Here is a 13,485-nt window from a genome sequence, read left to right as displayed (position 1 = left end):
CCAAAACTGGAAGAACACTTTTTAGGAATTTCGCTGCTGCATGAAATCAGGCCCTCTTGTAAAGGAACCACTCCTCCTCTCCCGGCCCCCAGAATCGGCAGCCTATACTCTTTCTCAGCAGACTCAGAGGCATGAAAATGCCATGAGCATTCTTCACTACCTGTCTGGCACCTAATACTCCTTGCCTAGGGCAATTAAGTCGCTATGATCTAGGCAGAATGTCAAGATTTGTATGACTTGGTCCTTGGCTAAGGCTGCCATCTCACCTGCCTCAACAGCTGGAAAGAGGTGAGCAACAAAGTCCTGGCTGGAGGAGGCCATGCTCCCCGCTGGCCTGTGCCCTTGCAGGATCTTCCAGTCATGATGGCAGGTGCTACTGAGGTCCGAGCCCAGGCAGGGACAAGGTCTAGACCACAAGGACAAGGTCCTAGGACTCGCAGTACATCCTGGTAAGCCCGATCAAAGCCGGGTTTAATTAAACAAAAGCCTCCAGGGAGAATTTTCTCTCCTGGGCTCTTAGACTCTTTTCCTGTCTGTCCTAAGCACAAGCTAGGCTCTGCTTCCAAACAGGCATGTGAAATGTGCCCAGACATCTCAGAAGTTCACTCGAGATGCCACTTGGGTTAAAGGCACCCAAGCGTGTAACACCCTGTGTCAGGTTAAGTCCACAGTGGTTGCTTGTCATCCATATTTAATTCTGTCAGTCTGTTAATTTTTAACTATGTTTGCTATCAAGGGCCATTAGAGGTCCCCAGGAGCTGAGCTCAGTGAAGCGCATAGAACTTCGTGGCAGAACGCACAAAGCTTGAAGTTGGGGCGCCCCACTTTGCCATCCTGTCGCTGGGTCTGGCCTTCCCCACCGGCAGCACAAATCCTGAATAAAACATGATTCCATTTGGAGTTGATTTTCCTTTTCCCCTACTGTCACAATTGGTTTTCTTCACAGAAAAGTTCACTTTCCCCTTTTATGAAGGCTACATTTTATAATTCCAAAGTTTCTCTGCAGCCCTGGTTTTGTTTCCAAAGCAGTTAGAGTTCACATACTTTCCGGATGGCATCCAGGTACCTATGCCTATAGAAGGAAGACAAAAACCTTGGGTACACAGCCAGCTGACCCAACCAGAGAGCCTCGTCTCGGTATACGCCACAGCCACGGACCATTCTTGCCCTGGCTCCAGTGCTTCTCTTCTTTACCAAAGTAAAAACCCCGGGCCCTTAGGTTTCTCTTATCGGGGTCCTGGTCAGGAGTCCCTGTGTCCTCAGTGCTTCTCAAGCTTACAGGAAGGGCTCAGGAGCCTCTGGGCCACACCAGATCAAATCCTGACAAACGGAAGGCATTGGAAGAGCTATTTTAATCATAACTATGACTTTAAGCCAAACATGTTACTGTTTCCTGCAAAATAAACCCATGGAGATGTTCATTCTTCCCATTTATAGATGATGAAACTAAGTCTCAGTGCAGTTAAAACCAACTTGCCTAGAATCCCAAATTTAGTAGAGTGGGTAGAAACTGTCATTAAAATCTGGTTTGATTTAAAAAACTGAGTCCCAGTTAGGTGCCAGGCCCTCAGCAACACCTGACTGTGACAGTTGGGCCACACGGCTGTTAATCCCAGGGAACAGCCGAGTGCAGACGGCACTTCCAGGTGCAACTTGTTGGGACTCAGGGTTGGGCTCTTACTGCTAATAAGGACAGGGGAGGAGGTGTGCAGGATCTGGGGAGTTTAACCTTCTGCAAAGGACAACATGGAACACACCTAGAAACCTGGAAAACAGTGTACCAAATGGAGAGTACTGGAGTAATGGAGAGTACTGGAGTAACGGAGAGTACTGGAGTAATGGAGAGCAATGCTGCCCCCAGTCAGGAGGCGGCCCATGTTGAGATGTTCTGCCCATCCTGATTAATACTGTGATTTCTAGGGAAGTCTCCTTGGGGTGAGTGACCCTGGCCAAAGTCACACAGCCATATACTAGGGGACTGACTCTGGTTTCTGAACAGCATTTCCTTCTAAAAGTGCCCAACATGAAGAGGCCTGGGCCTCAGTCGCAGCAGCTCTGGACAAAAGCACACCTCTCCCTAACACCCTGGATGGATGCTTTTGGAGGACTGCTTCTAAAGAGGCCAGCTGGGGTGGAGGACAAAATGCTGATGTCTGTCTCACTGCAAATGAGGGAAGAGGCGGAGAGGGTCACCAGGGAGAGAGCATCTGCCTGGCCGGGGGTGGATTCTCGGCTTTCATGGCAGAACTGTGAAGAGAACAATCTCCCCAAGTACAAGATGTAACTCAATTGCCTGGAAATGAGGCCAAGGAGAATCCTAGCAAAAGGACTGTGGGAAGAAAGTGCCAGAAAGTCCAGGGAGGAATGGGCTGGGTGACCTGTGGTTCTTTCTCCAGTTTCTCCGATAGGAAAGTGAGATAAGGCCACAGCTGGAAAGGTCAGGGACAGCGGGTTTGTGTAAAGTAACTTGCGAGGGCAAGGGCCATTCCGTCTCTGGGGTTTCAGCTGCCCAGCCCCCTCCACCCCGGATGTATTTCCTGTCAGAAGGGTGTGCTGGTGGCCGTGTCCGGCCTGGTTTGGGGAGGCCCTTCTTGGGGATAAGCTCTCCCAGTGCTGGCAAAAGCTGTTGAGATCACACTGCCAGGAGCAGGGCAGGTGCTGTCAGTCGGTGCTGTGGGTGGCGCTCCCACTGCAATGCCTCATCTTACTCCCGTCATTCCTTCATGCTTTCCAGTCTTCCATTTGGCTCCAGCTGTGAGGCCTCTGCAGCCCCCGTTGGCATCATCCACATGTGCTGACCATCCTGTCTTAACTGTCACTGCCTTGTGGGTAGCTAAGGCTTAGTCTGGGCTTCCTTCTCCTTACTGAAAATTCAAGTGCCCCTTAAAAGATCCCTGGGAAGGGCTACCTTTAAAGCAAACATTTATGAAGCCCTTCTAATATGCCGGGCACTCTCTTAAGTGTTTACATGAAGGATTATTGGCCCTTTTCCTGAAGCCCAGAGAAGTTAAGAAATTTGCTCAACTGAGGTCGCACAGCGTGTAAATGGCAGAGCTCGTGTCTGGCCAGGGAGTTCCAGAGCCTGTCCTTTCGACCCTACATTCCTGCCACGAGCTGAGAAAGGAAATGAAGCCCCGCAGAGCTCTCCTGAAAGGCACAGCTCAGAGCACAGGCCCTGCATCAGGAGGCAGGCATAGAAATCGCCCCAGGAAGGGCCTGGGAAAGGAGACCCAGCCCACTCTCACAGGAGGCTGGGGCTGTGAGCATGAGGCCTGGCCTCCCCCTCCTCCCCTTCTCCTGTGAGAGCTAAGCCAGGTGCTCCTAGAAAGCCTCACCAAACAGGAAACCAGGCCAGGCTGGCACTATCAGGAGACGGAGCGCTAGAGGGGTGGCTTCTCACAGTCTGACCTTCACAGAGCTGCAGGTTGAGAGGGAAAGGTAAATGTCAGAGGATTAACAGTTTCATTTATGTCTGAAAACAATGGAAGGCCTTGGGCAGAACAGCCCCAAAGGCAAGCTCTGCAGTCCTTCAAAGCCGTGGTGTCACAGCCACAGCCACAGCCACAGCTCTGGAGTAGACAGTATGTATCTGAGGAAGCCCAGGCCTCAAGGACCAGGCAGTCAGGGGTCAAGTGCTAAAGTGACCTGAGATTCACAGAAGCAAGCACCAGGAATCTCCGGACTCCTGCCTTACTTTGGGGAGGCAGGACTGCCAGGTGAGGTGTTGAAGCCATCTTCCTGGGGCCCCAGACATGGCTCTGTTCACAGGTTTCCCTGTGGGACCAACGACCCTTACAGCACTGGCCACTGTACAGGAGGTGGAAGCCAAAACCATCAGAGTCCTTGCCCTGTGAGCCGCCCATGCACCTGGAGGGGATCCACAGCTGTCTCGCTGCTGGGAGACTCCTAAGGAGCCGCGTGCACACTGAGGTCCATACGCAGCACTGCCCTCGAGACACCCCCCAATACCCTATGTATTCAAAACATACCTGACACCAAAGCGGAAGCCCTCGTGTCTTTTGCCTCAGTGTTTCCTACAGGGCACAGTGATGCAGATGCTTCACACAATTTGCTTTTCTTAAAATCTAGTTTTCGGAAGTCCCACCCTGCTGATGAGCAAATGCTCAGATACAGGGGTGGTGGGGACAGCCCTGCAGTTTGGGCAGTCCGCCCACTATTCCCAGGCCCATCTACTCCTCTCTGAGTTCCCTTCCTGGTTAGCCTATGTCTCTCTTCCCATGGTCCACTTCTGTATTTATTTTGGGTTTAACCTTTAAAATTTTTCCAGTGTGTCACAGGGCCATCCCAAGGGACATGCATGCCTTGTCCTCAGGCAGTCTGTGTTATAATTTTAAAACCTTTGGTTTATGTCCAGGTAAGCCGTACAGCAGCCCTATTAGAAATCCGAGAGAACTGCTGTTAACCCTGGACAAATGAGGCCTCTGAAGAGGAATCAGGTAACCAGGACTTTCTCTCTCAGTCCTACTTACCTACAGAAGCTTCTGGCCGCACACTGCGACTCTGCCTGAAGTAGAGGGTGCATGGTGGTGTGTTTTGAGAATGTGGTAAGGACAGTATCCTTTACCAACTTGCTCTCTGCCCCATCACAAGACAGAAAGCAAAACATGAGCTCAAACCTAAGAAGCACAAGTGTGTGAATGTGAGGTGACAGAACAGCTGTGTGCTCTCTTCAGTGTATAAGCTTTTTGAAAGCAACAGATGAAAGCTTCCTCTCCTAATTAATACATTTCAAATACCAATGACCTTGAAAGTAAACTGGATGATCACTTTTAAAAATGTTAACGATCTTCTTAGCAATCCAACGTCTGCTGCACAAGGTCGCTCTTTCATCTCTAAACATTAAGTCAGTACTGAGGCTTTCAGTCCTATTACCTTATCCAATAATTTCTAAAAAACGGGATCTGACGGCAAATAAGTTTCCTTACTTTAGAGATGGGAAATCTGAACGGGTACCAGACCACAGCTGAAGCCGGGGCAGAGCTAGAAATGTGACTCAACTTCTTTTCAATGACACTTTGTCTCCTGGTCTTCCTTCCTGTGGATCCCAGTGGGCAGACTGGACACTGCACCCGTACATTTCACAAGGGCTCCCCTAGCTAGATGCAGCATCCCTGCTGAAGTGAGGTCTCCTGGTGGATGAGATGCTTCCAACATGCAGCTCTTGGTGGCTCTTCCGGGAGCCCAGGCAGAGAGAAGCAGCAGTGGTGTGACCTCGGCTCCGGGACCTGGCCTCTCCAGCAAGCTCGTTCTGAGTCCTTCTATGTAAAATAGACTTGGTGTCACAGGCCCAATTCTCCCAAAACCTCAGTCAGAGAGTAACACCTTTGCTCCAACATTGCATCACCATGAAAACAAAACGCTGCAGTCTACTTGAGATCATTTTTGCTCTGATTAAAATTTTTATTGAAATCTCTCAAAGGTCGTCAAGAAATAGTTTTTGCAAAAGGGGGGAAGATAGCTAACAAATTCAACATGGGAGCTCCCTCTGCTGGTCTGCAGTAGGTTGGTATGTTACAAACACATTCCCAGAGACAAATCTAATTTGCTGGAGAAGTGGACAAAAGACAGGTGTGTTGGGCTTTGCCTCAGGAGAGAAACACTAGAAGAAAAAAAAAATCCATGTCTCAAAATAGAGCATAACATTGCTAAGAAAAACAAAATTATTTAAAGCCTCTCCAAAGACATTATAAGATTTCCAAAACAAAAACTGAATTATCCAATATGGGGAGATGCCCCGTAAAGGCTCCAGTCTGCTCTACCTCCAGTTAATAAAGATTCTCTTGGGCCCTTTGGGTGAAGGTTAAGTGCTGATTCCCTTTGCTTTGCCTCCAAGTCTCTTCTTACAGGCTTCCCATCTACTTAGAGAAGAAAGATCCAAGGAGTCACTGGAGTGAGGCCTTTCCAAAATTCCATTAAAGAATAAGTCTGTGGTGAGCCAACACCTCGGAGTGGAAAGAGTCAGGCCTGGGAGGCAGGTGACCTGGGTCTAGTCATGGCAGAGCCACAGATTGTGGGCAGCTCCCTCCATCTTCTCAGGCCTGTTTCCTCATCTGTCAAATGGGTCAGACCAGCTGATCTGTAGAGCCTCTACTAGCTCATTCTGATTCTCATACTGCACAAATAAATTTAAATAACGGAATGTGTTCACAGAGTCCATGCCTGCACTGGGAATGACTCCAAACAAGAAGTGGCGTTGAAAACTGGTATCAGATGAGAGTCCCACCAAATCTGGGACCGATGTGGCAGAGCTAAGTGGATTCCAGTTTGGGAAAGTCTCAAGATCAAGAACTCCCAGGGGAGGGTGCCACCATGGGCAATACAACCCATTAAGTCAAATGGCTGAGTCCATCTAATCTTGGCACTGTCTCTCCCCATCCTTCCTTACAATGGCATGTGCTTTCTAATCTCTTGAGACTCTTTAGGCCCTTCTCTTACCATACCGTATCTCCAGAATTACTTCTGATTTTACCCATTACATGAATGAAGAATGGGCAGATGTCATATCCAAAAGCCACCATTCCCAGTACTTTCTGGCCGTTGTCAACTCTTGATATGGCTATTCAGAAGACTATGCAAACCACTGTTTCACGGTATTTATTAACATTTGCCTTAACTGCCACGTGATCTGTACCCGGCAGTCTAGCAAGAGGAGACACCATCCAGAGCAGGGGTGGGAGGTGGCAAGCAAAAGGGGCTCTTAGTTGTCCCATGTCATCCACACATTTATCCGCAGCCTGCTACAAAGATCCTAATGACTCAGCAGAGAAACCCACAGGTTTACATTTTATCCCCTCACCCCGTTACCTGCCAGTTGTGAGGGTTCTCAAGCATTGACATGGAAAAAGGAAGAAAAAGCAGCAGGGGAAGGAGAAGCCAAAGGCACAAGTAATCCTGGCTCCTTTATTTTCTGTGCCATGTACTCTCACCACCACCACCACCTACATTTTTTTCTTCACTACTTGTACTACTTTCTCCCTTCTTCTCCCAACACAGAGGGCAATCATTACTGGGGCTCAGGCACCAAAGGCAGCCCAGGAAGCCGGGTCGTCAATGCACGCACAATGTGTTGGTAACTCAGCGAAAAGAATTAAAAGATGTTCAGCCAACAACAATCTTGACCCCATGACTTTCGAGAACCCTCACCGAGGGCTGCTTCTAGGTGGTCTTTATCAAGACAGTGAATTCTGTACAACATAAAAGAGTTTTAAGTCAGAAGGAAGTTTTCTGGGAAGCTGTTTATTTCATCCAGCCTTGAAAACAAACACTGAGCAAAACAAGCAAATGAAAACTCTGCCTGTCCAGCCTAATCATTTTTGAAAATCTAAAATTTAAAGGCTGAATTACACATGCAGAAAGATAAATGAAACCTACATACGTACTTTCTATTTGTTACTGGTCATCAATCTTTGCAGGCCAAAGAATGAGTGATCTCCAAAGGTGAATCTTTACACTGATTACTACTACTTGCGCTAAAAGCACAGCTAAGAGAATATTTTCTCCAAGGGGAGAGGAAGTGTTAGTATGTAGATAGTAACCTTTGTGGAGAAACAGGAAGTTTGTTTATAAAAATCAGGCTATTTTTAACTAAGAAAGCAAGCTGGTCAGAATAGAGATCTCTACCTTGACCTGTAATTCCATCTTAGACACTATCCTGTACCTCCTTTTCTACAGGGTTTCCTGAAAATGGAGAAAAGGAACCCTTAATCTTTCCTGTAACATATTTAAGAAAGTATAGCCTTCGCCCATGGAAGCTTTCCCTTTGGTCAGAGATTCTTCTCACAGTACACGAGAGTGGAAAACTCTCAACACACAGAAACACGCACAGACGCACATATCCCCTGCTCCCAGCACACACCTTCCTCTGTAGCCCTTCCACACAAGGCACACACGTGTACGCTCCGGTGATGCCCTCTAGCTAGCTGGGAGCCAAGTGGATAAACTTGCCCCAGTCTCTCATGTGCGATATGAGGTGAGATCATTAAGGAAGAGAGAGGTGTCATTTGGGGCAAACATCAGGCAGTGGGTGATATCATTGCTGTCAGACGATCCTCGTAAGTCCTGAAGGAGTGTCAGCTTGATTTAGAGGGGATCATTAATCTCTTGAAGGTGGATCTGTTAGCTGGATAGGTGTTAGTTGTATGGTGTGCTCTGGGGAACCAAGTTTGAAAGGACTGGAGGTGGAGTGAGTGAAGTCGTGGCCGATGGGTATCAATTACCTGGGCATGCAGTGAAGCGGGATAGGTGAAAGCAGGAGGAGGTAGAGCAGGCGCTAACTCCGCTGGGTACAGAGGGTACGGGGCCCACACTTCAGGGCTACTGGGGTAAAGTGCAGGCACTGTGAGCTCATCTGCAAGAAAAGAATAAGGCGAGAGTTAGTGGTTACCAAACAGCTAGTTTCAAATCAGAAAACAAAACACCCAAAAACCCCGAGCCCCAATCAATGTCAGAAGCCAAATGACTCTCATTCTTTTCACAACCTGTTGTTTGTTGGCTTTGGTCCCATAAGTGCTAAGCAAGGAACGAAAAATATAACAAGAAAAGTAACAAGCATCTGCTGTCTGTCTGGCCTGCTGAGATCTCAGGCCTGGACTCCGCCTTGAACACTCTGATGTCTTTCCAACTGTAGCTGGGGAACCCAAAACAGTGGGAATTTCCTGCACAAAACAGAAAATGTGGCCCTCTGAGGAAAAGGGAGAGAAAGAACCAATGAAAGATATCCCATGAGAACCCACCGCAGAGCCTTTGGGAAAACAATGGCCTAACGGCAGGGCCTCAACAGACCAGAACTGGAAGGCTTTTCTGTTTATTGGCATAATTACTATTGACAAGTCAGTCATGATCATCAAGCATTTTCCATGTAGCCCCCAGAAGTACAGGGCCAAATACTGTGACCACAGGGCATTTAAGATCTTAAAAATTCAGAGAATTGAGGTGAAAAACCTTGAGAATCCTGATTAAAATTACACTCCACAAAGATGTAAACATTTCCAGTTGCTCTTTACAGACTAACTTTTAGGGGGAAAAAGTGAGTCATGTTGCCAAGCGCCTGGTCTAAGTGTTCCTCAGGCAGCTCCAATTCCACCCAGGTCAGGCTGCAGTTGGCCCGATTGAAGGGCAAGTGCCTGGGCCTCCTATGTATCAGGAAGCAATCCATTAAAAGTAACAGCAAACACATGAGGGAGCTTCTCAGGAAAGGCAAAAATAACATCAGTCAATAGCAAGGAATCTGGGCCCTGTGAAGCAGCAATCTCAAGATGTGCTTTTATCACCTGTCAAAATCTGAAATCAAGTATGCCAAGGACGCTATCCAGGACTGCCACGGGAGTCAGCAAAAGGTGATTTGATAGTCATTAGTAACTCTGCCATTCAGGACTTTCCCTAAGTCTACAGTGCATGTGACCCAAGGTCAACAGAGTCACTTTATTCCTTCCCACCATCTAAGGAGCCATTCCAGGCCCAGTGTCTCTGCATCCTTCCCATCCCCCAAAACTTTTCAATACGGAGAGGAGACTAGCAACAGAAAACTGCTTTGCTCGGTGTGATGTGGGACTGCTCTACGGAGAAACCAGAAAGTAGCAGAGCCTGTGGGTGAATGTGGATCTGGTGGGCAGGGGGTAGGTGAGGCTTCCCCACAGCCAGCTTGCATGGCACGAGCTTCTCTCAGGATGGTAGGGAGTCAAGAGCTGACTGCTAATGATACGTTCAGAGGGCAGTTTGTACCCATTTCCAGATATGATGGGACCCCAACAATGTGATTTAACATACTGTTGCTGGTTAGCCTTCCCGACTCCCTCCTCTCAACAAGGCAGTAAAAGCTACCTCCTCAGGACTTGGTGATGGAAAGACAGACTGCCTGTGTATCTAGGTGGGAAAAATAAGCCCCTAAGAGTAGACTGATTATTATTATTTAGTCAGGGTAACAACAACATCACTACAGTCCTTAAAATGATCAGGTCTACAGCATCTACTGTGTTCTAGGGTGTGTAGGTGCCTGTAGCCCAAGGCTTAGGGACCACCCTCAGAAGGGCTGGGAGGAGCTTAATAGATCCCTGTGCTTCCTGTTGTGATGAGACTGTGATTTCCAGAGTAACTAATGTGGGAGCCCAGCTAGTGGAAACTAACTGCTACCAGAACCGATGCCTTGAATTTTAAACAAACAACCATTCTCAGGAATGCCAAGCTATTATTGTTGTTTAGCCACCAGGCTATTTTAAGACATTCTGAGTCTTTTAAATCCTCATACACTCATCTGTGGCCTATGCTTGTCTGTTCCCACTGTGATAGTGGAAGACTATAAAGCTATAAAGACTATAAAACTGATACATACAACTGATTCCAAATGACAGAGCCCTCAGGGGAACGTGTTTGGCCTGCAGCCTGTCAGTGGTCCTTCCTTATCGTCCTGGCTAACTGGGGTGGGGTGGGTAGAGGTGGTTACCTGATCAGTGGGTTCTTCCTTTAGAAACTTAAAAAAAATGAAATGAATATGTCCTTTAAGATATCTGATCCTAAAGAGATAAGCAACAGAGATAAGCTGGAATCAGATTTCAATGTCAGCCTGACTGCTGGAATTTATGATTTCCAGACCTTTCTCTATTTGTATTCTGAAGCATTACTTCCCATTAGTTCTTTACTGATGCTTAGAGACAATTCACCATTAACATTTGCACAAAACCTAGGCCAGCAGAAAAGAGGATTTGCTCTGAAATTCCCTAAACTCAAAATTGCTGAGTAATAGTAAAGTAGTGGTAAGGCAGAAGTCTAAAAAGAGATGAAGGTGAACTTACACTTGATAAATCCCTTGATACATCTTATCATCTGTTTCCCTTCTCCCCTCATGAAGGAATGTGGAGTTACCATAAACATCAAAAGATACATGGCCTGACCAGGTCAGGATCGCACCTGAAGCAGGCCTCACAAACACCTAACTTTTCAGTAGGAGCCTGAGCACTCTCCTAACACACACATACACTCCCCTTTGATGGAAGTGGGTATTAAAGCAGAATGAGCTTTTTGCATTTGTTTGCTTTTTTGTTGCTTGAGAAAATTACAAAAGCTAGAGAGACCGGTTTTCCACAGCGCAAGCCCTTCACAAGGACTCCCCACTGAAGCAGGAGGCAAGGCCCTGATGGGTTTCACCTTCCTGAGTCACTGCCCATCATCCTGCTCAAACTTTACAGGATGGAAGGCTGAAAAAAGAAGACAAAGATTGCTGCCCAAGGCCCACTGGGATGAATTGGAGTTTAGGGAGGGGGTGAGATTCCTCTTGACAAAAGAGGCTCTTGACCACCCAGAGTGAGCCAGGCCCCAGTGAGCAGAAAGAGGGCAGATCAAGAGGCCAGGGCTTTTTTGTCTGGGCCTAATCCGTCCCTCCTGAGAGGCTGGGCAAATCCTTTCCCATTGCCCCAATCTGGCTACATCTTTTCTTTTTTGCACCTTCTGAGGATAATGTTGTTGAGGGCTCACAATATACATCTGAATAGGCTTTTTTTCTTAGCATGAGAATATGCAACCAGAAGAGCTCAAATTGGATTCTGAAAAACAAGGACTAGAAACTTCCAACTCCACCCTGTAATCCCTTTGAAACCAAAGAACTGCAGAGCGTCTGATGAAGGTTTAAGCCTACAGAGCTTGGGAAGATCATCTTCTGCCTTTTCGTTTTAGATGAGGAAACAGATGCAGAAAGGTGCAGCTTCCAGTCTACGGTCACATTGAAAGAGAGAGAAACATGAATGACAACTGAGAGATGGAAGAACAAGGAGAATCTTCAATGGACTTAAGTATGGCCATATATCTCTGAGTTTAGTTGGTAACACAAGGTTTAAGAACTTTTTTGAGGCCGGGCGCGGTGGCTCATGCCTGTAATCCCAGCACTTTGGGAGGCCGAGGCGGGCAGATCACAAGATCAGGAGATCGAGACCATCCTGGCTAACACAGTGAAACCCCATCTCTACCAAAAATACAAAAAATTAGCCAGGTGTGGTGGCAGGCACCTGTAGTCCCAGCTGCTCAGGGGGCTGAGGCAGGAGAATCTCTTGAACCTGGGAGGTGGAGCTTGCAGTGAGACAAGATTGCGCCACTGCACTCCAGCCTGGGCACAGTGAGACTCTGTCTCAAAAAAAAAAAAAAAGAACTTTTTTGCCTCCTGAAAACATCTATTTGGAAATATTCCACAGCAACTTCATGCTCGACATACCCAAAACTAAACATGCTCCCTCAATGACCTGTCCTCGTTGGCTCCAGATTTTAGTAAGATGCTACCTTCCACTCAGCTGCCCAAGCCACAGACCTGGTGGTCACTCTATTCTCCCCCTCATTCATTCTTTCATCAAGGTCCTGCTGAATCTATCCCATGATCCAGCTTGATCTTCACCAACACTACTGGATTACTGAAAAGGCCTCCTAAAAGCCCTCCTGGCTACCACACTCAACTCAAGACAACTTTAAAAATACACATTTTGGCTGCATGCAGTGGCTCACACCTGTAATCCCAGTGCTTTGGGAGGCAGAGGCAGGAGGAGGAAGATCGACTGGGCCCAGGATTTGAGACAAGCCTGGGCAACTTTAGCGAGACCCCGTATCTTAAAAAAAACAAAGTATTAGCCAGGCCTGGTGGTACATACCTTTAGTTCCAACTACTCGGGAGGCTAAGGTGGGAAGTTCACTCGAACCTAGGACTTATTTGAGGTTGCAGTGAGCTGTGACTGTGCCACTGCACTTCCAGCCCAGGGCAACACAGTAAGACCCTGTCTCTTAATCTAGTCATGCCACTTCAAACCTTTCTGTGATTTCCTCTTGCTCTGTGGATACTGCCTGAACTCCATGTAATGGCCTATAAGATCCCAAATGATCTGGCCCTCATCCTCCTCTCCAGCCCTGATTCTCATCTGGTTCTCCCTCATGGTCTGGGATCAGTCACTTCCATTGCATGACTATGCCTGCCTCTCTCCCACACACTGCTCCCTCTGCCAGGGGCACTTTTCTCCCCCTCCTCCTGCCTGGCTTAACTCTTACTCATCAGTTACTTACTCCTTCCACCCAGCTTAACTCTTCACTGTGCTCTACTTAGACGCCGCTTCCCGGGGTGGGGAGGGGCCTGGCCTCGCACTTCTAGTCTAGAAGACTGCTTTCTCTGTGCTCCACCATATCCTGCACCTCCCCAGTCACAGCAGTTACCTCCTGGACGGCAAGCTCTTATTCTTGCTTACCAATGCCTACCACCATATCATAAGACAGTATCAAGAAATCAACCATTTGGGCCAGATGCAGTGGCTTACGCCTGTAATCCCAGCACTTTGGGAGGTGGAGGTGGGTGGATCACTTGATGTCTGGAGATCGAGACCAGTTTGGCCAACACGGTGAGACCCCATCTCTACTAAAAATACAAAACTTAGCTGGGTGTGGTGGTGCACACCTGTAATCCCAGCTAATTGGGAGGCTGAGGCACAATAATTGACTGAACCC

General features: G+C 47.7%; 1 protein-coding gene across 12 annotated transcripts in view; it reads right to left on the bottom strand.

Annotated features, from left to right (window-relative positions):
• The window catches only part of RBPMS (RNA binding protein, mRNA processing factor), a 188,776-nt gene that overhangs the window by 19,144 nt on the left and 156,147 nt on the right, over positions 1-13,485 (bottom strand). For 5 of the 12 annotated variants that reach the window (XM_028852531.2, XM_015145107.3, XM_028852530.2 and 2 more), the window contains one exon: positions 8,238-8,368. The exons of 2 other annotated variants lie outside the window; for them this stretch is intronic. In XM_028852531.2, the coding sequence (XP_028708364.1) occupies positions 8,238-8,368 (131 nt within the window). Of the gene's footprint in view, positions 1-5,400; positions 5,621-7,237; positions 8,369-13,485 lie in introns of those variants that run through there. 5 more of the 12 variants (XM_028852528.2, XM_015145103.3, XM_077943396.1 and 2 more) reach the window with 3 other exon arrangements.

The sequence above is a fragment of the Macaca mulatta genome, chromosome 8 (genome assembly GCF_049350105.2).
Source record: "Macaca mulatta isolate MMU2019108-1 chromosome 8, T2T-MMU8v2.0, whole genome shotgun sequence".
Classification (NCBI taxonomy): Eukaryota; Metazoa; Chordata; class Mammalia; order Primates; family Cercopithecidae; genus Macaca; species Macaca mulatta.
The sequence above is the reverse complement of the archived record's forward strand: the minus strand, read 5'-3'. Positions and strand labels throughout refer to the sequence as shown.